At 49.0% G+C, this 26,947-nt stretch overlaps 1 protein-coding gene across 4 annotated transcripts; it reads right to left on the reverse strand.

The window, feature by feature from the left end:
- On the reverse strand, window positions 1-26,947 carry SH2D3C (SH2 domain containing 3C). Of its 4 annotated transcripts, XM_074293697.1 has the most exons (12): window positions 26,822-26,947; window positions 23,073-23,610; window positions 15,143-15,182; window positions 10,687-10,815; window positions 9,331-9,779; window positions 7,917-8,041; window positions 5,503-6,071; window positions 4,964-5,079; window positions 4,380-4,551; window positions 3,002-3,113; window positions 1,906-2,112; window positions 1-844 (listed from the first exon to the last, which is right to left on the reverse strand). In XM_074293697.1, exons 1-12 carry the CDS (start codon window positions 26,856-26,858, stop codon window positions 669-671), a joined length of 2,670 nt encoding a protein of 889 aa, XP_074149798.1. In that variant the 5' UTR covers window positions 26,859-26,947; the 3' UTR covers window positions 1-668. The 4 variants fall into 4 exon arrangements, with proteins under 4 accessions (XP_074149798.1, XP_074149801.1, XP_074149799.1 ...); XM_074293700.1 differs by lacking the exon at window positions 23,073-23,610 and having other exon boundaries at window positions 26,822-26,920; XM_074293698.1 differs by lacking the exons at window positions 23,073-23,610; window positions 26,822-26,947 and adding an exon at window positions 21,702-21,834.

Genomic DNA, 26,947 nt, shown 5'->3' on the forward strand with positions numbered 1-26,947 from the left:
TGAAGATCCAGAAAGGTTTATTGTATGAAAGAAAGAACACAACATCTGTACATCTATTTACAAAATGAATTGGACTTATTTACAGCAAAATTGAGTCTCTTCCCAGCAGAGGAAGAAGAGAGGGAGGGAAACAGAGACCCAAAGTCAAGAAGAAAAGGCCTCCAATGGAAATATAGGGCACCGGGGGGGGGGGGGAAGAATTGGAGAGAGAAGGAAAAGAATTAAGGGAAGGGGCCCTGGGGCCTTCTTCTCAGGAGGCCCACCAAACACGTAAGGGGAAAACCAGGGGAATAGGTTGGGAGCGATGTCAAGGACCATCACAGGTGCTCAGGGAAGCTGGGAAAAACACCAGAGGAGAGGCTAGGAGGTATTCCTTGAACAGTGTCGGTCAGGGGTACCAGGGAGGGAATAAGGGCTTAAGTGGGGGACTGTGCTGGGCACTACACGGCCCTTTCCAAGTCCCAAAGGCTCTAACAACCCCATGTCCCTCAGATGATGCCTCCAGTGTATTTGGACAGTCTGGCTGCTTTTTGTATTGCAAGGGTTTTGGTTTGTGTTGGGCCCCAGGCCTGCAGGGGATAACTGTCTCTTCCCTTTTCTCCTGCCCCCAAATGCTGCCTGCAGCCATGAGGGTGGGGAGGATTGGGGTGATGGAGTGCTCAGGAAGGCTACAGCTCACTGGAACGGACTGCGGGCTCCAGTTTGTGGGAAAGAGCAGTGAGGACCTTGTCAAACTTCTCGTAGCGAAGGGCCTGACTGCTGGCGGCCCCCTGGCTGCCCCAGAGGAGGCGCATCTGGAATTCCGTGCTGAACACTTCCAGAAGCTCTGGGAGGGCTTGGAATCCTGTGGGGAGAAAATAAGGTGAAGTTCAGCCCCCAGGATCTCATCCCATTCCCCAGACCTTGAACTCACAGCCTGGAAGCCTGAGAGCCTGCCCTCTGACTCTGGGGAGCTAAATCCTATTCATCTCTCAGGGCCCAGCTCAAGTTCTCCCTCTGCCATAAAGCCTTCCAGGGCCATCTCCCATCTCTGGACACCTGTATCACCGAGTCTCTATACCCTTCACTTGGCAGCACTTGTATGATTGTCTTTGAAAGAATGAATGCAAAAGCATTTATTAAGCACCATACTATATACAGAGTACTGGGGATTATATTTGTTATCTTAAAAATTTCACGCTGGTGCATATATCTCTTCAACCATGCTGTAAGCTTCCTGAAGATAGGGGTTTTATCTTTATTTTTAAAAATCCATGGAGCATCTATCACCTCATCAAGAATGCTGAGGAGTTAAAAAATCTAGTTAAGATACAATTCCTCCCTTAGGTAAGTTTATAGTCTAATGGAAGTAGAAAAATATACATGAGTAACCATAACATGATATGACATGTTAAGTGTGAGGAAGAAATACAAAGGTAAAGGCTCTGGGAGGTCCAAGTGAAGTCTTTACTGCCTAGAGAGATCAGGGAAGGTTTCTTAGAGGAGGTGACATTTAAGTTGAGCCTTTAAAGTTGGTGGGAATTCAATTGGTTTATTTTGCAAAGAAATGAATGTTAAGCTCTACATAGCCTATGTTAAATGAAGAAAAGGGAATAATGGAAATGGAAAAGGGAGAGAGATGGAAAACACAGAGAGAGGAAAGACAGACTGAGACAGACAGAAATAGAAACAGAGCTAAGACCCACCAGAAGGAAAGTGAGAAAATTAGGAAACAGGAAAAGAACAAGACCCAGTGAAAAAGGAGACTGAAAAGGCTGTGGTCCACAAGAGTCAGCTGCTCCAAATTGCTCTACCAGCCTTGATGGTGCTCCTGACTCAGGCTGGGCATCCCCAATGTTCCGGGATCCCTAAGACTCTGAAGTCCCAGCCCGTGTGATTCCACCTTTAGGCTCCACAGTGCCTTACCTTGAAGCTTGACCTCAGCATTGGTGTGGTAGAGGCCCCCATGATGGGCGACAGTGCGGGCAGCCTCCAGGTGTGCAAGGACGACCTCCACGCCATGCTCCGTGCTCTCCCAGGGCTCCGGGCCCTCTGCAGGAGCAGTGTCACACTCCAGAAGGGTGATGAGGGGGAGCACGTGAGGGAAGGTTGTGTTGCTCAGTGGGGGGCTATCTATAGTCGGGAATAAACAGAAAGGCAGCTCAGGCTTCATCCCACTGCACCCTCCTGGTGCTTAGGGGTGGATGGAGGGATGTCAGGGCCATGTTGGATCTGGGCTCCTAAGGCTCCTCCATCTCCATCCCTGCTACATAAATACCCCTGTCATCCTCTTCATTATGGATTAGTTAATCAAAGAGAGGGCTCAGAAAAAACCACAGAATGTCAGAGCTGGAAGAGACCTTTGAACATGAATTGCCACAGTCCAAAAGGAGCCTTACAGATCATCTACAGTTGAAGAAACAGACCCAAGTCAGAGGGATAACTTACCTCCCAGATGATACAGCCAGTGCATGACAAAATCGAGATCTAATTCAGATCTCTCCAGATATGGTAGGTACTCTTTGTAACTGCATGCACTAATTGGGGGCTTCCCTGCCTTCTCCTTATACTTCTTGGTCAAATGAGATAACTATAACGTGCTTAGCACTGTGCCTGGCACATAGTAAACACCGTAAATGTTTGTCATTCAAGTATACATATATTGTACTTAATTTATACTTTAACATATTTAACATGTATTGGTCAACCTGCCATCTGGGGATGGAAGGAAGGAGGAAAAAATTGGAACAAAAGGTTTGGCTTTTGTCAATGCTGTAAAATTACCCATGCATATATCTGGTAAATAAAAACTATAATTTTTAAAAAAAGTTTGTCATTACACCTAAAGGTGCTGTAGGTACCACAGAGAAGAGGACCCTCCCTTGGCTTGGGAGACCGGTCTGTGCCAGCCCTTCTCTGAGGCCTCAGGAGCTCTCTTCCTGTAGCTGACAGCTCAGGCCCATCAGGGTGGGAGTGGGGGGCTAGCCAGGCCAAAGGAGGTACTGGGGAGCAGTCTGCCTACCTTTGCCCTCATTGAGGCTTTTCAGGAAGGGCTTCAACTTCTTCTCATAGAGGATGGCCCCTTCTGTGTGCCGCTGCCGCAGCGCCATCCAGGTTTGCTCTAGTCGTGAGATCTGGGTGTGAGGGAAAGGGAAAGTGAACACAGGACACGAGGAGGGGTGGGTGAGTCAGAGGAGAAGGAAGGGCGAGGGTCCTTGCTGGCAGCTTCAGGTATAAGCCTAGAATAGGAAGCCCTCCATATTTTATCAACATGATTTTTTCCCAATTCAACGTGCCATCACCGAGTACCTGCCACTATTTTGGGTCTAGATTTGTTGTTCCTTCAGTGGAGGGCAGTTCTTTCATCATACAGGGCCACAACTACTCTCTAATTTATACTCTGAGGCAGACATCTTGGGCCTGAACCAGAGTGAAATGTAATTGAAAAAGAGTGAACAATATATATATAAAACATATATTGACATAAAAAATTGTTGACATGTGATTTTCTAAGTCAATAAATGGCCCACAGGAATCCTTATTTGTGGTTTTTTCGGCCTCTGTTTCTCTTCGAGCTTGACACCCCTCCTTTAGAGTTACCCAGGGCACTGGGAAGTTGTGTAGCTTCTCCACATCACCCAGTATGTATTAGAGGGTAGATTCAAATTCAGGGCTTTCTGATTCCAAGATCAGCACCTTATCCAACTCTGCCTCTCAAGCCCTTAATATCATGAAACCCAAATTTACAGGAGACAGGCAGGAAAGAGAGGGAAGATTACTTATCACTTGTGTCACAAAAGTATTTTTCTTTTTGACCAGAAGATTCTGTTCAAATTTCCTTTAAACAAGAAGACTTGCTCTGTAGGGTGAATTTTTTGGGATAAGGAGCTCCCTCTACCAATCTAGTTCTATCCTTTATTTTATAATTTTGGAGGAGCTGCCTGGGACATTAAGAGGTTATGTGATTTGTCCAAAAATAGGACTTGCTTATGGTCAAACAGGAAGACTTGAAACTGATTCTGTCCACTCTACCAGACTGACTTTCTAAAGCACATTTCAGTGCATTTAAAATGTTTAAAACAGGATTTACAGCTGCTCCTTTAACTTCAAATCAATTGTTTTTTTCCCCCTTCTCTAAACTGGTCTCATTTGATTTCCAGATGATGGAGGAATTGGTCGCTCCCCGAAACCTAACTCTGAGATCCCAGCTAGTTGGGTATTTCTCCTAGGCAATGCAGCTACTCAGCTGCTCCTGCTCAAGGTGGACCAGGAATCCAGAGTGCCCTAAACTAAGGGAGCCCTCACACAGCCATCTAGCCTGCTATGGGGCAGAGGGTGGGAAGGGGGATCTTGACTGTCAGCCATAATCCAAAGGGAGGAAGGGGGGGAAAGGCCTCTACCTGGGCCATGTCCAAGGCACTCATGACGGCAGCAAAACTGAACATGTTGCCCATAGTCCCTCGCAGCTCTGCCGCCAGCTGGATGGTCTTGTGCAGGAGAGCTGCCCGCTCCTCTGTGGAGCCTGTGCAGCCCAGGATGTCCACAGCCAACATGATGGACATGGTGTGGAACCTGTCAGAGGATGAGAGGAGGGGGTTCAGAGAAGAGAGAGGGGGTGGGGAGGGGCAGGAAGGGCTACTTGGAAGCTAGGATTGAGTTGAGAATGCCTGAGATTGACCAATTGAGTACAGGGGGTGGGATTAGGGAAATTAAAAACTCAGGATCCTGAGACCAAGCATGAAAAAAGACCTTGGGGAGTCATTTATAAAGAAAAAAATAGAGTTACTGATTGGCCCAAAGTCCCCCAGGTGGTGGGGCACAGGAATGGAATTCAAACCCAGTGCTCTGGACAGGAGTGAACTGCCCCTGACACCTGGAGGTCCTTTGGGATGTGAATGGCCTCAATGGTCCATCCATATTTCAGGGAATTCCCCCATGAGCCCCACCTCTCCTCTCCCCAGCAGCCTCTGACACCCCTTCTCACCGTTCCAGTAGGTCCAGTCGGAGCTGCCGACCGTGGGGGAGTGTTAGCAGCTCCATGCCCGAGCGGACTCCCATGAGCCCTTGCATCTCCTTGGTAACACCCAGTATCCTAGCAACCTGCCGGGATGCCCAGAGAGCTGATTAATCTCCTCTCTTTGGGGAAGGGGCCAGAAGCAAGGGGTCAGGGGAAGAGGAATCATAGAATTATAGAATGTGAAAGCTGGAGAGACTTTAGAGGTCACCTAGTCCACAGCCTTCATTTCACAAATAACTTACGAGTGAAAGGACTTCGCTGAGGTCCCACAGCTAGTGAGTGGCAGAGCTGGGCTGCCCCTGCTCAATCATAGGGTCATGAGATTTTAAACTAGAAGGACCTCAGGAGTGGTCTGATTCAACCCCCTCATTTTATAAATGAACAAACTAAAGTCCCAAGTTAATTCCCTCGCCCAGGGTTATACTGGTTTTCTCCCAGTGGGAGGGGGAGGGGGATAAGCCCCTCTTTGAGTTCTGCCCCTTTCCTGTCCCTTTCCAAGCCCGTACCAGACAGTCGACTTTGGTGACGTGCCGGGCTAATGTCTTGGCGTCCACATCAGCCAGCAGTTCTTTCACCTTCTTAAGGATGCTCATCTCCAAGGGTTTGTTGTCCTTGGGAATCAGAAGTGACTGGAAGGTGGTGGGGTTGAAGGAAGAAGTCACCTCGATGACAGGCACTATGAAGCCTCCGCCCTGATCCCCTTCATGGGGTCCATTCTCCGGTGCCCGCCCACCCATCAAGTGCTGTCCTTCCTCCACTTTCAGCCGTTCTACATAGCTCTTAACCCCCCCAAGGCGGGTCGGGGGCTCCGGGGCAATGCGTTCTCTGCTGCCCCTCATGGGTGGCTGAAGCTGGCAGTAGTGGCCAGAGTCCGGGTCGCTGTAGCTGTTGAGGGATGGGGATGGGGAGGCCTGGCGGTAGCTGTGACAGGGGGTGGGGTGGACGCTGTTGCTTGGCTCACTGGGAGGCTTGCTGCCATTCCCTGGGCACAGCTGTGGCTCACTGGAACGGCGGATGACGGGGGAAGCGGGGGTCATGCCCGCCGATGGAATGCCTGGAACATTTGTGCGGGTCACTAGAGAGAGAAGAGAAAAACTCAGAATCAGAGGGTTTGGAACTGAGAGGTACCTAAGAGATCAAGTGGCCAAATCTTTTTATTTTACAGATCAAGAAACTACTTCCCATAGGAAATAAGTAGCAAAGTGAGAGCTGAACCTAAGTCCTCCGACTCCAGATCAGTGCTCTTTCCACCATTATTAGTTCCGAAGGCAGAGAGCCATAGGCAAGGACACTGAGATCCAATGTCCTTTCCCTCACTCTTGTTAAGGTCACTTTGGTCCCCTCCTGGGTGAGTCTGCCTCCTTCTGTGGCCACCACGGGTATGGCCAAACTGAACATGCTTCCTTGGTTTCTGACCCTGAAGAGGGACCAAGCCTGCCATTACCCCCTGAAAGCTGACATCCAATTATCGATGGTGCCCCCAAGGGACTCAGCAGGACTGAAGAACACTCAGAAACGTCAGAGTGGTTTGTATTTCAAAGAAGAATGACTATTTTCAGAGGCTTATTTAAGAACAGCAAATATCATTCATTGAGTCATGAAATCTTTAAGAGAGGACTTTGAGAAATAGTGTGGCTACCTAAGAGTAAGGAGCACCTGAGTTCAAAATTTGCCCCTGAAACATCTCTAGATGGGCATTCACGGAGAAATCCCCAGACAACTAACCCTTTGAAGACCATAAATTACAGACAGGATGGGAGTTTTCCTACTGGTAGTTCCCTGTTGCAATGAAATCCCAGGTCTGGAGGTATAAATTTTCTTACATGAGGGTTTTTCAAAAGGGAAGTTTATCTGCTGATTTCCCTTTGCATAGGGCCCAGGGTAGTCATCCACAGCAAAGTTAGGTAACATGCAGTGGGTGGGTGGCAGGAAGGCTGCCCTTGTTACCAGAAAGAGCAGCTGTGGAGTTCTGGGTCAGTCACCTACGCTATTGCCTTCCTAGGATAAGAAAGAAATTCCTCACCAAGGGCTGCAAACGCTGGCTAAACCACAGGTTTCATTCCAAATGTGCGCTGCCTCCTGAGATCCTTGGTCCCCAGGCACATTTCCCCCCAGGACTTTGCCTCCCCTTCCTGAACTCTGAAGACAAATTCCCCTAAACACTTCCACAAGGAGGCTGCTTTTTTGAAACCCAAATTTTTCTGCATTGAAAATTACTCACTGGACCCCTTTGCCTAGGGACAAAAAAGCATCCCATTGCAAGCATACCGGGTCACAAATAGTTACAGCCAATAAAAGTGAACAGGCTTGCTACACAGCCTGAAAAAACAACAAAAATCATGGCACAACAAAGGACTGCAGGTAATACCTTGGAAATAGCTGGCATTTATATAGAGTCTACTATGTGCTACACAGTACTAAGTGATGTACAATTGTTATCTTGCTTTCTCACAAGAACCTTGGGAGGGAGAGGCTATCATTATCCCTACTTTACAGATGAGGAAACTGAGGCAGATAAAGGCAAGTGATTTGCCAAGGATCACACACACAGCTACTGACTATCTAACGCTCGGTTTTCCTGACTCCAGCGCTAGGAGCTCTATCTGCTACAACATGTGAAGACTTTCTTTTTTGAACATCTCTCCCCTTCCTGTGGGTATTTTATTTACTGATTTAAATGATTTCCACTAGAAGTTTATTGGTTTGGTGGGTGCACACATTCTGTACTCCTGAAAGAGCATCAAGAACAAGTCATTTTGTTACATCAGCTATTTCAAGGAAGGTTACATGCAGATCTAGAGATAAACCCATCTATTCTCTGACCAGAACATTCACAGAAGACTGAGGCAAGAATACCTGTATGCACCCCCCCCACAGTCAGATGCCCTCCCCACCCTTGTCCTTTCCTGCAGGGCCATACCAGTGCTATAGGCTGGAGATCCAGGACTCTCAGAGATGGGAGACATGGGGGAGTGCAGGTCTGGGATCTGGTCCATGCTAAGGGCACAGTTGCGGATAGCATCACGGTGAGGGGGCAGAGACACGCTGCAAACCGGAAAAGAGCAGAGCACACGCCCTCAGTTCAGTGCCTGGCTCACCTGGCCAACCCCACTTCTTGTGCTCCTGTGCTGGGTCCCTTCCCCACCCTGCCTCCTACTTGTGTTCCCCATGCTTCCAGTCCAGGTTTCCCAAGCCTACGATGTCTTCCTTGCCCCATATCCCCCTCCTCTCCTGTAAGTCTGAACTTGTCGTTGTGAACATTAGGAGGTTTGAAGTCAGGAGGCTGGTTCATTCAGAGACCAGTGGAACAAAAGCATGTCAGGCTGACAGACAGATTCCTCCCCTCCCTCCTCAATGTAAGCCCCTTTCTAGGATCAGGCTGCAAGGTTTCTCCCTGATCATGTGCAGAGTTTCTACTCCTCAGAATGATCCCAGTTGACATAATCCCTTTATTCCTCCCTTTCTTCCCTTTCCTTACCCCCTCTCACCCACAGAAGCTCTCTTTCTGAAACTGGCCCAGTTAGCAGAGTTTTTAACCCTGACAGTGTCTGGCTTTCTCTTTGGAGAACAAAACCAGAACCCTTCCCAGGGGAGATATGTGGTGAGACCAAATGCATCCTTTGCCCCAGCTGCTCCAGGGTGGAAAGAGCTCCTTCCGATGGAGAGGGCAGAGAAGCAGGCAGGGCTGGGCAGGTGGCACAAGTCTGGGCTCCCCAAGCCCATCAGGGCCTCCATGCTATCTAGCCCCTGGCTTTTCTGCATGTGCTGTGGTTCTTGGCACAAGTCTGAGTCTTTGATTCCAGGCCACAAGCATCTCGGCAGCTGCCCACCCAGGATTGATCCAGGCTCAAGCCACACCAGGTCCTTTCCAACTTTTTCAGGCCAGGATGAAAGAAGGTTCTTCTCCCTGGCCTGGGGGCACAGGGGGAAATGACCCAGGTCTGTGCCAAGGGAAAAGTCTCAGTGGAGTAAAGAGTTGGTGGCTCTATGATAATAAGCTTAGAAAGAAGTTTGAGAAGAAATCAATACAAATATGTTGGAGAAGAAGAAGGGGCTCCTAGGATCCAAGTGCCTGGGTCATGCCAGAGTAAGGGCCTTTTAGGAGAAGGTTATGTCAGTGACGAGAGATCAAGGACAATCTCCTCTTAGCTCAGTAAGGTCTAGACAGACAAGGAACTTCTCTTCCTGGCCCCAAAAGAACAAGGTGGGCACACCGTCAGGCAGCATGGAGCCACTGAACGTGGAAGGGCCTCAGATACCATTGGGTTCGGCTATAATATTTTAGAAAGGGAAAAACAGAGAAAAGAGCAAGCGGTTTGCTGCAAGCACCCTACCTGGTGGGGCAGCCCTCGCCCCGGGTTATCTTGTCTGCTGTCAGCCCGTCGGTCATCGTGACGCTCCTCCTCTTCATGTGGCCTCCCTTCTGGCTGGAGGGGCTGGCAGGGCCCCCCGACTTGCCGTGAGCGAGCCCATAACTGGCCTCCAGGTAACGCAGGGGGAAGGTGCGATTGATGGGACAGTAAATAATGGCTCCACTCTGCTCGGACACGGCCTTGCGGCTTCCCACATAATAGCGGACCAAGGCGGGCACATGGTCGAAGCTCTCCTGTTCAAAGAGGTATTGGATGTGGGTATAGTTCTCGCTGGCCTTCACCATGACCTTGTTGACCTTGAAGTGCAGGGGCTGGTTGTGCCAGCGACAGGTGAGGACGTAGTCACCGAGGCTAGTGAGGGAGTCTCGGATGAGGAAGTCGCCATTCCGCTGGACCAGGCTCTCGGAGACCTGTGGAGAAATGGACTCAGAACCTGGCCCTGGGGGGGCAGAGAGGGGAGAAAGGCAGGAGCACCCCGAGAGCAAGGTCTGAGGGTCTGGGAGTCCACGCTCTCACCACCCCCATTACCAGAATTGCTCCTCAGTCCCAGTACCTCTGAATCCCACCATTGCCGCCACCCTCCTCCTCCCCACTCGCAGTCATTCCACCCCTCACCTCGCCGTCTCCATCACCACTGTTCCCCCCCTTATCATTCCCCAATTACTTCACAGCATCATCACTCCCATTCCCACCATGACCATCACCGCTACCCCACAGCATGGGAGAATTTCCCTAAGGAGATACTCTTGCGGGCACTTGATACAAAGCCACTGATTCCTGATCACACAAACCTCACGTCGGCCTCTGTGGAAGTTGTCTACACCGATGAAACTACGAATCCTACTTTTTAGGTCCCCAAGCAAGCTTGTGAGGGTGACCTACACGTCGGGCTGGGCCCCAGCATTAGGCTGAGCGTTTGGAGCATCACTTACTAACTCCTTCCTCTTCTACTGATTCTTAAGCTTTAGGAAATAGTGGAATACTGAGACCCTTTCTGTCCCCAGCCACAGGAATGTGATTATCATCACTTTTGCTCTCTGGGTCTCACTGCCTCATCTTTAAAATGAGAAGGCCTCTGAGATTCCCTTCCAGCTCTAGGCTATACCCTATGACTCCAGACTGTGGGAAAGTCTGCATTTATCTCACCCTTCCACACAGCTCCCACAATCATGACCCTCAGACTTTCATCTCTTCTCCAGCATCCAGGCTGAGGCAGCTGCAAGAATCATTTGCAAAGCCCCAGAAGCTGGGCTCCTCTGGACACAGGGGCACTGGAGAGCTGGAATCAGGGCCCCTGCCTCAGGACCCCACACTCACCTCTCGGGGAATGCGGCCATGGTACCAGGCGTGGCTTCGGAGGTCAGTGCTGCTCAGTTTGAGTTCCTCCTCCAGTTCTTTGTGAAGTTTCTCTGGGGAAGAGTCCAATATGTACTTCTCCTTTGAGAACTGGGAAAAGAAAGAGAGAGTGTGAGCCACTGATTGGAAATTCCTCCCATCTAATCCCTTTGCAAATGGTTTCCTCCATCCCGGGAAGTTCCAAGGCCCGTGGTCTAGCAGATTTCCCCAACAATAAGGAGAATTCCTTAAATATCTCTGGACAGAGCTTTCCCGTTCCTAATGACAGTCACCTGGTGATATAATCGGTACAGAAATGAGTATTTACATTTAAAAGATGAAAAGGCAGAGGCGCAGAAAAAGAAAGGGATTTCCTAAGATCACAGGAGAGTTAGTGGGGAAGCCAGGATTTTCTAATCCCACAACTCCTGAATGCCAATCAAACCTCTTCCCACTCCCCCTATATGATGCTTCCTTCTCTCCAGTCTTTGCAACCTTGACACTTGATGCCACATGTTCCCTCCTCCCTCTTCTCTTGCCACAGGTGTGAACTTGACAGTTATTCTTAGCTCTTCCATCCCTAGTGGGCAGGAGGCTGACGGAATCCTGGAGAGACCCAAGGCCTGAGAGAATAACCAGGAGGGAGGGAGATGAGGGGTTGCAATTTCCTTTATCAGGATAGGATTTGAAGAAAAGCAGCTGCCCTGACTTAGCTTGGAGGATTAGACACAAGAGAAATTTATGCCTTATTGACAACCTTAGTTATTGCTTTAAGCAGACCCATTCCAAAATAGAAGACCCAGACACTTTAGGGAAAGAATGCATTTAAGGAGAAAAAAGCTCTGGACAGGGCTATTCTACTGGTGGGCTGTGTCACCTTATGCCATGGCTCCACTCTGAACCTCAGCTTGTCCTGGCTCTGACATTCCCAGTGAAGAGTTTGAAGGGGGGGCTGAGAGACCTAGCTCAGGCAAACTACAATTGAAAAGATCACCCTAAAGCTTAGAGTGGGAAGACATCTGGGTTTCTATCACCTCCTTGTCCTTAGGGGTCCCTACATTAAACTCAGAGGGTTTATGTCCCTGGGGTCCAGAGGAGGAGGGGATGCTAGAGGCCTGACTGGATGGATGGAGGAGAGTCCCCGGTGCTGCATCCGCTCTCTGCCCTGTCATTGGCCAGAGATGATCTCACTGCTTCCCAGCTTGCTGGTGTGTGATTGGTCGAGGCCGCAGGGATGCTGTTGTCAGCTGGATGGGGGCCAGTCATTCATGCAGGGCTCAGGGATGAGAGTGTGTGAGAGAGAGGGGGAAAGAGGGAAAGAGAAATGATCAGCTCTCTGTCTCCCTGAAAGAGGCTGGAGCTTAAAAAGCAAAGTGAAGGCAGGGTGGCAAAGCAATTACCTGGGGTGTGTGGCTACTCTCCTCCTGTCTAACCACCCCTTTCCACTTGGTTTCTCTTTTAACCCTTTCTGTGCCTCAGTTTCCCGACCCTATGGAAGCCCAACACATCCAAGATTGATGCTCATCCAGGGAGGCTGAGGTCCTCCCCCTCCCTTGCCTCCTTTGCTCTGGGTTAACTCTTTCAATGCTAGGATCTAGTTCCATAGCTGCACTTGCCAAGCTGGGTTCAGAGATCCCTGCCTCAGATGTGACTGGGGCAATAGTCCAAACCGAAGCCATAACCCTTGCCCAGGCAATTCTCCAAAGGGCAGGTAAGGGGTGGTTTGCACTTAGGCACCAGCCCAGTCCCAAGCCCCATAGTTTTTCCTCACCAACACTCCAGCATAGCCCAGGAAGGAAAATCAGAGATCAGGGTCTCCTGGATACAATGGAAACAATTCTCTTCCCTACTATACTCCCTTTTTCCAAGTTTGAAGGGGCTCAGAGCTCCAGGTTGACTGTGGAGGGAAAGGGGCTGGAGCAAACAGGAACTCCTTGTGGGCATCAAGAGCCAATTGTCAGGAGACAGTGACCCCACTGCCTCCGTCTGACCCACAGAGCTCTAGCTCTGCAGGATGAGCTGGCACTGGGGGAGGCACAGACCAGTTTTCTGAAACCAGAATTGGAGATGCGGCTGCTCCCTTTAGCTCCTTCATCCACAGGGGAAGGGGGTGGGGGGAGGCAAAAGATGGAGGGTGTTCCCTCTGTCACCCAGAAGTGACAAGGACAGTGAGCTTAGGAGTGGGGGTCAGGGAGAGAGCATCCCCTTTCCTTTCTGGGTGGGGGCAGGTCCCCCTTTCCCTCACCTTGCGGCAGAGCAGCCAGCCCCGCAGAAGGTTCGCCTACCCAGCCTCTTACACTCCAAGAAGGCAGCACCCATTCGTCTCTTGTGACCCCAGACATGAAACCAGTAGGCACAAGACCCGCCACACAGACTAAGAATGACACGGTCCCCTGCCTACTGCCACTGTCCCCTTAGAGAAACAACCCTGAGGTGCCCCCAGCTGCCCCCGCTCCTAGACAAGTGGCTCCTGGCTCAGGGTATCCCTCCGGCTGACCTTCTGGAGCCCGGAGGCAAAGGGCATCCTCCTGCCCCCCTACCCCCAGCCCCCAGCCCCTCACCTGCACGAAGGAGCCCCGGTAGAAGCAGCATGCCGCCGCTGACAGGGCACTCCACAGGCTGCAGCGCTCCGTCATCACTGGCCGCTCTGGGCTCTGGGCCCGGGGACAGCGGGAGCCGAAGGACTCACTTGGGCTTAGCAGGTAGTAGGGGGCTGGCGCACTGAGAGGGGCTGAGCCGGGCTGGGACCAGGGCTGGGGCCACCAGCAGCCGCTCAGCTTGGGTCTGTGCCTCTTCCTCAATTACCTCATCTCCTTGTTAGGGGAGGAGCAGGGAGGTGGGGGGAGGGAGGGAGGGGCGGGGAGACCCCACCCCCCTAGCCAGCCAGGGAGAGGGGAGGGGGCTATTGTTCCTCCCTCAGCCTGCCTCCAGCCTCGCCCCCTCCTCCCTCCCCACTCTTACATCCCCTTTCCCTTTTCTCCTTCCTGGAGTGCTGGCCAGCTCCATCCCAGGTCTCCTAGGCTCTGCAGTAGGAAGGTCTGAGAGAGAAAGGGTCATGTCCCTAGTAGGAATTAACCACGTGGGGAGGGCTCGGGGTGCGGGGGGTGGGGGTGGAGAGCTGACGACAGAACCCCCTGAGAGAACTTTATAGTGGGGTCCTAGGGGGAGAAAGGGCTGAGGACATCTCGTGTTCTGTGTTGGGGTGGGGGTGGGGACAGAAGCAGCGCTAAGATTCCCCTACATAAACAGACTCCTGGCCCTGAACATCTTGTGGAAGGAGAGAGTTAGGAATTAATCAATTGTAATGAATTAAAAAATGCTATTTGTATTAAACGAATAAATTAAGGGACTCTGCCTTACAAAGGGACTCAAAATAGGCCTTTTAGACAGAATTTTAGAACATTAAGAAGCATAAAATTTTTAAATTCCAGAGTTGAGGTCATTCAGTAAACCTCCCTTTTAGTGTGATTATTATTATTATCATTATTAATTTTATTTAAGCTTCTCTTTTGAAGTAGCCCTTCAATGACAAGTGATATTTGACAGACGTTACAGTGGAAAGAATGTTGGATTTGGAATCAGCTAATCAATAAACATTTATTAAGCACCTACTATATTCTAGGCACTAGGCTAAGTGCTAAGAATATCAAAAGAAAAAAAAAAAAGAGAGTTCCTGCTTTCAAGAACCTCCTTCAATCATATCCAGCCATTTTACTAGCCATGTGCCTTCCTTTCGAGCTCAGTTTCCTCAATGGTAAAAATGATGGGGTTTACCCAGATGACCTCTGAACTGACTTCCGGCTCTAAGCGTGGGATCCCATTACCTCCAGGACCACTGCCCATTCTACTGCTGGACAGTTCTAACCACCCTTCCCCCTTTTGAGCTGAAATCTGTCTCCCTGTAACTTCTGCCTTGGTTTTGTCCTGCCCTCCGTTTCCTCTCTAGAGTGATGAAGCTTTCTCCCGCTTCCAGACTATTGCTCATATGATATGTCTTCCACACTTTTCATCATCCTGTCATTCCTTCCTCAATTCATCTTAAGGATAAAGAACAAGTTGGCAGGTGGTGAAAGGAGCCTGCAAGTTTGGGAGTAGGAGATCTGGGTTCCAGTCTCAGCTCTGAGGTTTCACAAGAAGGGTACAAATCTAGAGGCGGCAAGGACCTCAGAGAGCATCTCATCTAACACTTTATATATCAGAAAACTGAGATCCCCGGGGGTTAAGATCCCATGGAGAAACCCAGAGGCCAGACTGGACTGTAGAGTTGCCCACTTCTCTGTGCTTCTGTGTTTTCTCAAGTATTCTTTGAGGCCCCATAGTGGGCAAAGGTAACCCAGTGCTAAAACCTATACAACTTCTTCAAGCTGCATTCTATCACCAGCCCCTTCCTCACTTTCAGATGATGGGGAAAAAAAGAGAAAGACAATGGAGTACTCACCTTCACATAGTCCCCTCCTGACTCCAGACCACTATGGACACTGCAAAGAACAGAGGAGAGTGAATGTTCCCAGTCATCACCACTTGGGCATCCACCCAGACCCCACCTAGCTATCCCCCTTAGTGGGCAAGAAGAGGGACTAAGGATGGCAAGAGGCTAAAAGGTGTCCTTCTGTAACCAGGACTGTATCTGGGCTACATTTTCTCAGTAACCTCTCTTAAAACACGGGTGTAAAGGCACCACATTGGGTGTCAAGACACCTGGGTGCTAGTCCTGCTTTTGTGATGACTCTAAAGCCTCATGATTCTATTTACATGCTATGTGACCCGAGCCCATCCGTTTCTGGATCTCCGTCCTCTTCCCCACATATAAGCCAAGGGAGAAGGCCAGATTTGTAGCTACATTTCCCTTTTGCTCTTATCATTTTATGGTTCAAGTGACCACTTGCCACCATGAGCAGCAGCAAGAAGTCCTTCCCAAACTTTGACCCCATTTCTTTATCTGTATTAGCCACAAGAGGAATCCCCTGCTGGGTTCCAAATCCCCTCTGGGGCATAGGGTGGGAGACAGAATAAAGCATTCTACTATCCCCCCCCAGCCACACCCTGTTTTTCCCGGGTGAGGTGGTTCATCCTACAGTTTCCGGCCATTGAGGTCCGGATATCCTTCCACTTCTGGGAACAGGGAGGGCCTGGGACATTAGGATCGCACAAGTGTTTCCTCTGGCTTTTCCTGCCTACGTTCCTCCCACCTAGGGTCTGCTGGCTGAAGGGCAAAGTCCTGGGGAGCTCAAGAAGGCAGAAGGGCAGGCCAGGCCAAGAAACAGTTGTTAATTCTGAGGGTAAGGCCCCATGAGGCTGCAGAATGAGTCTGGCTAGCAGAAAGAGCAGAAAGAAGAGTTCTGGACTACAATCTGCAAAGAACCCTCCTTCCAGTCTCAGCTTAGTCCACTCACAGGCTTTCCCCTCACTAGCCTCAGTTTCCTTGTCTTTAAAAAGAGAAGGATGGAACTAAATGACCACAAAAGCCTCTTTTTGTACAAATACAAATGTGATTTATCTAGATGAATTCAGTTGCTGTATTTTCACCTGATTCTTCTCCAGCATTATCAAATCCAGTAATAAAAAATGTTTATAAAAAAAAAATCAGCTCCATTAATTAAGCATATTAATTATTTAAAATATCTAGCTCCATTAGTATATTTTATATTTTTATTTTGTAGGCTCAAAAGGTGCTCAATTATTCAATAATAGCAAAGATTGAGATAAATCAGTTCAATTAATTATTTGATTAATCAGCATTAATTACATTAATTGATCATATAATCCAATCTATTTTGATTATTAATGCTTAATTACTTCATTAGCTTAAATAATTATGCTCATAAGTAGTTTTAATAATGCATTTCTTCCTTTTTCAGAAAGTTCATGGCAGTTTTCAATATGATGTTCCTCCTTCAGCTTCTAGAGTGAGATGCATCTCTACATGGATGAGAAGGGGAAAAAAGAGACCCAAAGGGGAGGAGGAACCCACCCCAATTCCTCCGGCAACTTGGTTGCTGACTTGGGAAAGGGGAGACAATGGAAAGAGAGGATCTTCCTGTCCTTGTCCCATCTGGACTTAGACCAAGGGGTATCAAGGGGTGTTTACTTCCTGTTCTTGTTCCTAGTCTTTGAAGAAAAGGGTCACTAAAGTATCCAGAAAGTTATTACCACTCAGGGATGACATCTCCAAAACTTAGTGAAGGGGATAAAGCTGAGCCTTCTGGGAACAGCCAAGATCTTCCTTTTGGTAAAACAAAGAATCCCAGAAACGCTAGGTTTCTCCCAGTGCCCATCTGCCAGATTCTGAGCAATGGTGGCAGATATTCTAAAATGACTGTGAATTTTTTATCCAGAAAGAAAGTTCAAAAAGGGAGCTTTTCTCTGGAAAATTTGATGCCTCCTTCATTCATTTATTTATCAGAGCACCCTGGGATATGTGCCACTTTAATAATGTTCCAGAAGCTTCTGGGCTGATGCTTATCTACCTGCTTTTTACTGGGATAGTCACTGATTATCCACAGAAGAGGAGCTTCTCTGAGGCAGACTAGTGTGGCTCTGTGGGTCTGAATGACTTCTTCTGCATCTCTGTCACACTGTGGGACTGTGCTGTAGGGGTGTGTCCCTGGGATAATCTTGTGCTCCCAAGTACACCGGGAGCTGTCTGAGGGCTTGGCCATAGGGAGTATCTCAGTGGGACATAACTGGGTCTGCCACTGCACCCTCTGAGCTCTTCCTCATTCTCTGCTGTGTCTGTATCAGACATTCTGGGGCCTTTGTATTTAAGGGTTTGTAGTTTGGAAGCTTGACAGCTGAGAAGTTCGCTCTGACCATTGCCCCAGAGACCAGATGTCGGACTCATCTTGAGCCAAGGGAATAGGAATTCCTTGAGAGGAGGAAATGTTTTTGTTTTTAGCTTTGTAACTGCAGCACTCAGCATCATGCACAGCACATAGAGAGTACTTTATCAATGTTGTTGATTGGCTGAGAGAGGAAGTTCAGTTCTGCAAGTGGCTGGCTTCCCTGTGAGGTCAGAGAAACCCAGAGGTACAGCAGTTTGTGGTCCTTGTTCAGGACCGCCTAGCCCTTTTCTGACTGCCACGCTCCTTAGAGCTGAATCTTTCCCTTCTCCAGCTGGAAACCCAGAGGACGGCAATCACTCCCAGTGGGTGAAGTTATAGTTGCTACTCATACAGACCCCAGTCCCCCAGCACTACAGGAGACCAGGGGAGAATATCAATAATAAATGCCTTAGTTTGTCTAGCACTCTGAAGTTGGTGATGCACTTTTGCATCCATTATTTCATTTGACTTAACCATCACAAAGATCCTTTGAGGTCAACAGAGCAAGTGCTACTATTCCCACATAATGGATGAGGAATATGAGGTCCAGAGAGGTACCAATTGCAATTTTAAAACTGTCCGAACAAACCAGAGGAATTGAGAGATGGCATGGACATAGAGGACTGATGACCACAGTATGTCAGAAATGGAAAGGAACAAAGAAAGAAGGCAGCTCCTCCCTATTCCTCTGGTTTTTTATCAGGAGCCAACATGTAAATGTTAGTATTGGAAAGTGCCTTAGAGGTTACACACCCATTTTAAAGATGGGAAAAGTAAAGCACAGCAAGTTGAAGTAATGTTCCCAAGGACACATAATAAATGGCAGAGTTGGGGCTAGAATAGCAATAATTGGCATTTACATAATGTTTTAAAATTTGCAAAGCACTTTTCATAGATTATTTTATTTAAGCCTCCCAACTGAAACTGAAACTGAAAGGCAAAGGGATCAAATATGTGACCACAGGCCACGTAGAGCCCACAACACTTTCTAGTGAATCTAAATCATTAAAATGTAATTGGGAAATATTTAACACAATAAATAAAAACGCAATAGAACACAGATAATATTACATTTTAAAACTAAGTTAATATGCAAGATTCAAGGATCCTTATTAAGTATGGATTGGAGGCCTTTCTCAATTTGACAGCACCGGTATAAGATATTATATCCCCATTTTGCAGATGAGAATGCTGAGATGCAGAGAGTATGTGGCTTGCCCAGGGTTAAATGGCTGGTAAGGTTTGGGGGTCACAGATCTTCTTGACCAAGTCTAGCCCTCTATCCACCACTAAAGTACATTGTTCTCCTGACTGTCAGGTCACTGTTCCCTCCCTTTAAGCACCATATTAAGATCTCAGGCAGCTCAGTTTCCTGGAGCCTGCAGCAACTCAAAGTCCCATGGGAGAAGTGAGCCGGGTCTGGAGGTAGCTGCTCCCAAAGCAGTAAGTGTGTCTGTGGGTTTAGAAGGTGTGTGTATTGGCAGGGGAGGGGGGCACTGCAGGGTCTCTGCCCTACTAGGAATCAGGAGAAAGCTGACCAAGACTGGGTCCCCGGAGGCTGGGATCCATGTCACCAGCTTAAGTGGTTCTAAGTGGAGCCAGGACTAGGGGAAGCCTGAATGCCAAGGAATCCGACTCCGGAGTCTTTCCACCAGCAGGACAATTCCTCCCCACCCCAGCCCGAGTCCTTAGCCCGAGATTCCCACAGTCAGAGCTGTCATGAGGGTCTCAGGGACTGTGAGAAAGCCGAGGAGGGAGCTGAGGCAGGATGCTGGGAGCAGAAGGGCAGCCGGCTGGGGAGGCAGGAAGGAGGGCCGGCCTTCCAGTTGACAGGTCCCAGCCGTCATGCCCCTGAGCCCTGGGCTGGGGGTTGAGGCAAGGAGGGCTGTCTTGTGGAACATCCTCCCTCCCTTCAACACCCCCAGTCTGGGGACAGGATGGCTGGAAATAGACCCTCCTCTTCAGTCCTCCCCCCTCCCCAAAAGCTGGTAATCGCTAACAGATGCCCCGCTACTGACGTCATCCCAAGAGACCAAGAGGGTCGGGACCGTGGGACTCCAGGGGCTGGGGAATTCTTGGACAGGAGTCAACATTCCAAAAAGCAATAAAGGAGGGGCAAGCAGAGCTCCCCTGGCCCCTACCCCCCCCCCCCAGCCTCCTGAGGTAGGAGCTGTAACAGGCTCTGGACCTCTTCTCAGGGCCCCAGGCAGAATCTGACACACCAGACCAGGTCTCATTCATTCCTCCCATTACCGATGACCCTGCCCTTCTATAGATCCCCGATCTCCCTCTTAGTCCAAGTGGGTCAGCCTTCCTACCCTGGTTTCCAGCTTAGGAAGAACTATGGGGAACTAGGTCTAGAACATAAGCGCCTTTGATGAAACCCAAGGATCCCTTCTCAGAATACTACTTTTGAATGCATAAAATAAAATTAGTAAGATAGTAAGATTACAAAGAAAATAAAACATTTTGAAATAAAGATACAATTTTTCCCCTTCCAAGTTCAGACTCCTTGAAATCTATTGTGCATCCCAAGTTAATGACCCCTGGACTTGACTATACTTTGTAATATAATATAATAGAACAATCACTAAATAAGGGACACAAATCAAGGGTTCAAATTCTAGTTTTAAACTGAGACTTGCTCCTCGGTGAGCCTCGGTTCCCTTCTCTGAGGGGAGAGTTCTTCCAGCTATTGCATTCTAAAATTCTAAATGTTCTTTTAAAAAAATACCCAATACTGGTCCCTGGATCATTCTGTCCAAGAGAAGAGAAATACTTCTCCTGGGCATCCTCAGCTTCAGGGATTTCTTCGAGGGCTGAGCCAGGGCCCAGCTCTATTTGGAGGCTTCCCCCCTTGTTCCACCCCCCCTCCTCACTGGGTGACCTCAGCGGCGAATTCCGCTGGGACACTCCTGGAGAGGGATGGGGAGGAACTTCTGGAGCCCTCACCTCTTCACCTTCCTTCCTCCCCAGCCAGGTGCAGCTCAGCCTCAGGGAGGAGGGGGAGGAGCAGGATGCAGAGGGACAAGACCAGGAGGAAGAAGTCCGATGGAAAAGGAAAGAAAACTGGCTTTGGAGACAGAAGCTGGGGACGGCCAATGGCTAGCTGACCTTGGCCCAGCTCCCGGCCTTTTCTGGGCCTCAGTTTTCTTTTTCACACAGACTTGGTCTTGATCTCCAAGGTCCAGATCATGGGATCATAGGATCCTCATTGGGGACCTCACCAGGCAGGATGTGATTCACTGTTCCAGAAGGGACTAATACCTGGGTCCCACTCCCTCCTACCACACCCGAGTCTGAGGCCATAGCTTATCGCCTCAGAACAAGATCTGTGCTGGATTTTAGGACTTGAGGAAATCTAAAAATCATCTCAATCTAAAGGGAGTTTAAGGGAAGTGACTTATCCAAGATCACACATCCACCTCAGCAGTCTGGGACTCTTTTACATGTTGGAAGATGAAGTGTGTTGAGGAGTGGGGGCTGGGGGGAAGCTTTGGTTCAGGGAGCCTGGGCTGCTTTCTAAGGCTAAGATCCCAGCTCCCCCCTCCCCCCATCCCAACCTAAGGTCTTGGTATCCAGCTTTCTGGGCCGTGCGGGTTTCCTCAAGTTCACCAACAGGAAACTAAAGTGAGTTTTCTATTTTCTACACTCTTGGGACTGATAAAATCTTGGGGCAGGACTGGGAAGTAGGAAAGGAAGTGAGGACCTGAGCCCCTCCACGAGCTCTGGACCTGCTACTAGTCCTGCAAAATGACCCCGCCAATCCCTTGCTACAAACCCTTGTTGCTGCAAGAGTGATTGCCTGGGACCCTTCAAGCCAGCAGAAAGTTGTTGCCCCTTAGACAATCAAAGGGTGTTTGGTATATCTGGTTAGGGCATATGTGGACACGTCTGGATGCTTCATTCTCTTGTCTGCCTCCCTATTTCCTAGATTGTCTCCCTCACTCTTTTCTTCTTCCAGTTGACTTTAGATCACCTATTTCTCCTTTTTGAGCTTTAGTTTTCCCGTCTCTAAAATGGGCAGGTTGGCCTGCTTGATCCCCAATGTCCCACCCCACTTACTCCAGCATTCTACTTTAACCCAGTGTCCTGCTGACTTTGTAACCCAGAGGAGTCAGTTGCCTCCTGCTGCCCCTTTCCCCATACTCCCAGAAGTGCCCCTAACTTACTCACCCTCTGTGGCCCAGGGTATGGTACCGCCTGCCCACCTCCGTCATCTCTGGCTCCCCAGCTCCAGCCAGAGCAACCTTCTGGCCCCTCTGTTCAAGTCCCTCTCTCCTGGGCAACTGAGCAGCTGGGCTGAACTTGGGAGGCTGGACTGGAGCTAGAAGCCCTCCCCTCCAGCTGTCCTGCCCATGGTTCCTCCCCCTCACCTCCTCCCAGCTCTTGGAACACTGGGCTGTTGGCTAGGGACAGCTGAAGCCTGAGAAGAGGAAACGATCGGCCCCCTCCGGCCCACCCCCATCCCCAAGCCTCACGGTGCCTGCCTGGGCTGGGATTAGGGCAGAATCACTGAGTAATGGAGAAAGCAGAGCCCTGTGCAGGGAGCCCAGGTGCTACTTGGCCCGTCCCCTTCCCTCTCTAAAATTCTAAGATCTTTCGTCAAATATACAATAGCTCTTAAGGTCTTTCCCCCCTCACCTTCTATGAAATGTCACCTCCTGGGGGAAGCCCACCCTAATTACCCACTCTGCGTATTTCTTGCACACACATGTTGTGTTCCTCACTAGAAAGCAGACACTCCTTGAAAGCAGGAACTGTTTACTTTTTTACTTTCTTCATATCCCTAGCACCGTGCCTAGCATATAGTAAATATTTAATAAATGTTTGTTGACAGGCTGACGGACCAAATGAATGAATGCTGGGCCCTCAGCTGAACCCTAGCACAAACAGGACCACTCCCGGCCCTTGGCGAACACCCCCGCTACCAGATGGGACTGGGTGTTCTGTGAGAGAAGGAGCCACTTCTTCCTTATTACCCCAACCACCCCCCAACTCTTACACATTAGCTACTCAAGGAGTATCTGGTGAATGGATAGCGTTCCCAGAACTCCTTCCATCTGGAATCCTCCTAGAGAGTCACGGTCATTCCTCCTCCCCTGCCCCTACCCAGTTTGATTCAGGATCTCCTCACCCTCTTTAAATTCCAACAAGTGATATTTATATAGTGTTTTAAAGGTTGCAAAGTGCCTTCCATGTGTTCTCTCATAGGATCATTAGGGTAACTCTGTGAGGGAGGGCTATAAAAGATTTTTTTCTGTCCAATCTGTGATTTCATGCTCCCTCTCAGACCCTTCCACCATCTGAAATCAGCATCTATTCCAAATTTTTTAGTGTCGGAGAGCCCTGAGAGCAATGAAGCTCTGGGTGATTGCCCAGGAGCCGGGTTGTTGTGGCCTGGGCAAACCTAGGGGCCCCCAAATGAAGGCTGTCCTCTCCAAGTTAGGAGCAGCCTTGTCTCCATTGCACCAAGCTGTCCCTCATCGGCACACCATCTCTAGGGCGCCTTCCTTCTGCCCACACTCTTTCCAGAAGGGCACCTACCTTTCCAATGGAGGATCCATAAGGGCTTTCTCTTTGGGGGCTTCTCCCACTGACTTTCCAGCCTTCGCACTGGTGTCCGTAGGCTGTGTTCCTGTGGAGGCCTCTGAAGTCTCAAAGTGACACAGGGCAGCAATTCCCCTGGTAGTAGCTGCTTCCTTATCTGTTGGGGAGCCTGGGACTGCTCCATTGGGCAACTCCGGGGACCCCAAGTCAGGGCTGGGAGCTGGGACTTGGGGCAGTTCTCGGGACGCCAGACTAGGGCCTGGGGAGCTGGCCTCCTCATGGGGCCGCCGTCCCTGCCCCCGACTACTGCCCTTTTTAGAGCCAGGCCGAGGCATGGTACCCATGTGGCTGTACATGTCACTGGAGCGGGCATAAGCCCCAGGGCTCTTGGGGACGTTGATCATATCATCCTGCGTGTTCTCAAAGGCATCTGGCTGCTGGCAAGGCTGGTTATTAACTGATGCTGAGGAGCGACGGAGGGTAAAGGTCCGGGGAAGGTTAGAAAGACTTCCGAAGGCCTTAAACTTGAAGAACTCTGGTTGAAGAGAATGGGCAAGAGAGTGTTCAGTGTCTGAGATGTGGGCATCTAGGCTAACTTCTAGAGGCGCAGCCAGAGTGCTGGACCTGCCCAGCACTTACTAACTGTGTGATCTGGGCAAGCCTCTGCCCACTTGTTTCCTCATCCATAAAATGGGGATAATAGTAACACCTCTGACATTCCACCTTAAATTTGATTCCTGGTAGCACAAATAATGCTACTTACTGTCAGGATTAAAAAGCAATGACAAAATAAGATAATATGTGTAAAACTATGTAAAGGCTAGCTACTGCATAGTTTCAAAGTTTGCAAAGCATTTTATAAGCATTATACCTCTGTGAGGGAAAGACCGTTATTGTCCCCAATTTAGAGAGGGGGAGACAGGCTGATCTGGGTGCCCAGCATCACATAGCTCAGAAAGTGTCTGAGACAGAATTCAAACTCAGAACTTCCTGACTGCAGGTGCAATATTCTCTACACAGCGCCGCTTAATTCTACATCAAGTCCTGAGGGGGATGTCAGTATATCCCTGATAACCCATGGTCACCTCCCCATCGACCAGCATTCACTGGGGAAAGGAGGGGGAAGTACAGGTGGAGGCTAAAATCTTCTGTGTGTGTGTGTGTGTGTGTGTGTGTGTGTGTGTGTGTGTGTGTGTGTCTGTGTGTGTGTGTATGTGTGTGTGTGTGTGTGTGTGCTGCTTGTAAGTGTGTGGGAGACTGTGCACTTGGTTAGGGGTGAGTGAGGTGGTTTTGAAGGCTTGCATGGGCAGCTGAAGGGTCCATCCACTCATGAGCATGAAGGTTTCCCCTCCCTTTCCTGTTATTGGGGGCCCCCAAGCTCCGCCCAGGCCATTCACACCCAGCAACCCCTGCTTTGGGTGATAACATCTCCCCACATCCTGGGGCATGGGAGTATAGACTCTGGCTCCCAGGCCCCTCTTCACCACCACAGCACTAAATCTAGGCCAGAGGCAAGCTCCTCATTTTCTGCTTCCTTTCCCTCCCCAGAGCTCCAAGAATTAGCCAAGCTGATCAGTTCCTACAAGCCTCCATATCCTCCACTCTGACCTTCTAATTCTTGACCAGGGATAGCATTAGCCAGCCCAAAACCCGAGTCCAAAAACCATCATAAGTCAAACACACACACAAGCACTCATCTCAATCTATACCAAGCCGACCCAGCTCCACAGGCATCCAAGATGTTGGAAAAGTGAGAAAGCTCCCGACCAAGAAGATCACTATCTGACTATTAGGAAGTCACTTATCTCTGGGCCTCAGTTCAATTTGTCAAAAATGTATTTGTACATGAGGCCATATGGTAAGTGGGGAAGATACAGAAATAGAAAAGAAAATCCTTGCTCTCTCAGAGCTTACTTTCTTTTGAGAAGATATAACAGGTAAGAGAGAAGTAAATATAAAGTTATTTCAGGATGGAAAGAATACTGCTAATAGCTAGAAAGAATCAAGAAAAGCTCCACAGAGGAGGTGGCAGATCACTGAAACTCTGAAGGAAGGAATGTTTATGAAAAGCATCAGGAAAGTAAAGAGCTCTATGAAGAGGAGCTGAGGGGTGATTTTGGGGTAGAATAGCAAAGTGGAGGAGGGGTGATTAGCCCCATGAAGGCCAGACTCTCCCAATAAGAGTACAGACACACGTACATTTCAATCAGATTACCACCAGAAGATTTGGTGGCTGTTTATCTTTCCCAGCCAGACCCTGTGGGGAGGCTAGCCCTGACAGCCTGATGGTCCTGTCTATCAGAGGGGAAGCTAGCCATTATGACCCTTGGAGTCTCACTATACATAAGCTCAGGGATGGGAGAGGCTTTTACGATGGAGGAGGAGGAAGGAATACTGGAAAAGGACTCACTACCTGGGGTCAGTCATTGAGTCAACAAGCATTTAAGTGCCTCTGGTGTGCTAGGCAGTGTACTAAACTCTGAGGTTATAAAGAAAGGCAAACCCAAAAATTCACAGCTTTATGGGGGAGACAACGTACAACAATCATGTACAAACAAGATACATCCAGAATAAATTTGGAAATAACTGAGAGAAGGCACTTAAACGGGATTGGAAAGGCTTGCAGAAGATGGGATTTTAACTGGGATTTGAAGGAAGCCAAGGAGGCCAGGAACCTAGTTCCTGGGGGGTGGATGGGGCTCAGAGAGAGGGGGACCTTACAATAAGGCTAATATATCCTTAGAAGGGAGAGGAGATCCTTTTTGTTTCTGTAATCCTCTACCCCCATCTCCTAGCTTCTACACACTTTAAAAGGTCAAGGTCAAGGGAGATTATCTTTCAGAAATTTTCCTGAAATTTGGTGAGCACCTTCCCTAAAATCAAAGTGCTCCTTCCTCTAAGTTCTCCAAGCATCTTTGCTTTGGAAAGCATGGACTCTGCTGTTATTATGAGTATTTTTGCTGTGGTGGTGATGGTGGTTGTTACCTCTCTTATAGTATTTCCCAGGTGGTAGTTGGTTATTGTGGGAGTGCCCTATCTCCCCCGAGAGCAGAGATCAAGTCTTATCAATTTGTATATCCCCATCTAAACTTAGCACACAAAGCAGACATTCAGAGTAAATATCTCTCTTATTTAGTTCCAAGCTGAATAACCTGATTATTTATTAATCAGTTAATAAATTGAATTGAATTGAAGTTCAATCAACTAACTGTTATTTACTGAACAAGAACCTACTGCTAGCAAGATAGCATATTAGGGTTCCTTGACATACTGAGACAAAACAGACTATCTCCCTGCCCTCAAGGAGTTTATAGTCAAAGCCTATAACAGAATTCTCTTCAAATCTGGCTTCTGGCTACCAGAAAGAAGCCTGACATTACCCCTTCATTCTGCCGCTGTAGTCCCCCAACTTTGCCTCCCCCCACAAAGTACAGTCAAAAGAAAAATAACTCGGTAATTAAAAACCCTAGGTTCAAGTTTCACCAGTTATGATCGATATGGATCAGTCACTTGTTATCTGTAAAATGCGGGAAATTCGATCAACTGGCCCCCGTGGCTCCTTCCAATTCTTCACCTAGGCTCCTGACCCGCCATGAGGCAGCCACATCTGTCTCTTTCAAGAGGGAGGGAGGCAGACATCGAATAAACAGCTTTGGGGAAACCCATGGTAGAGTTTGGAACTGAATGAATACAATCAAATTCCCCCTCCCTGAACACCCAAAGTGGGCAAAGACCCCAACACTCACTGAATTTTTTCCCGGTCTTCTTGGGAGCCTCAGTCATTTTGGAAGGCTAAGAAGAGCCAGAGAGATGAGAAGCCTCTTGAATATCTTCACATCAGCTCGGGGAGCCCTCCCCCTCGGGCCTGCCCC

Source organism: Sminthopsis crassicaudata, chromosome 2, assembly GCF_048593235.1.
Source record: "Sminthopsis crassicaudata isolate SCR6 chromosome 2, ASM4859323v1, whole genome shotgun sequence".
NCBI lineage: Eukaryota > Metazoa > Chordata > Mammalia > Dasyuromorphia > Dasyuridae > Sminthopsis > Sminthopsis crassicaudata.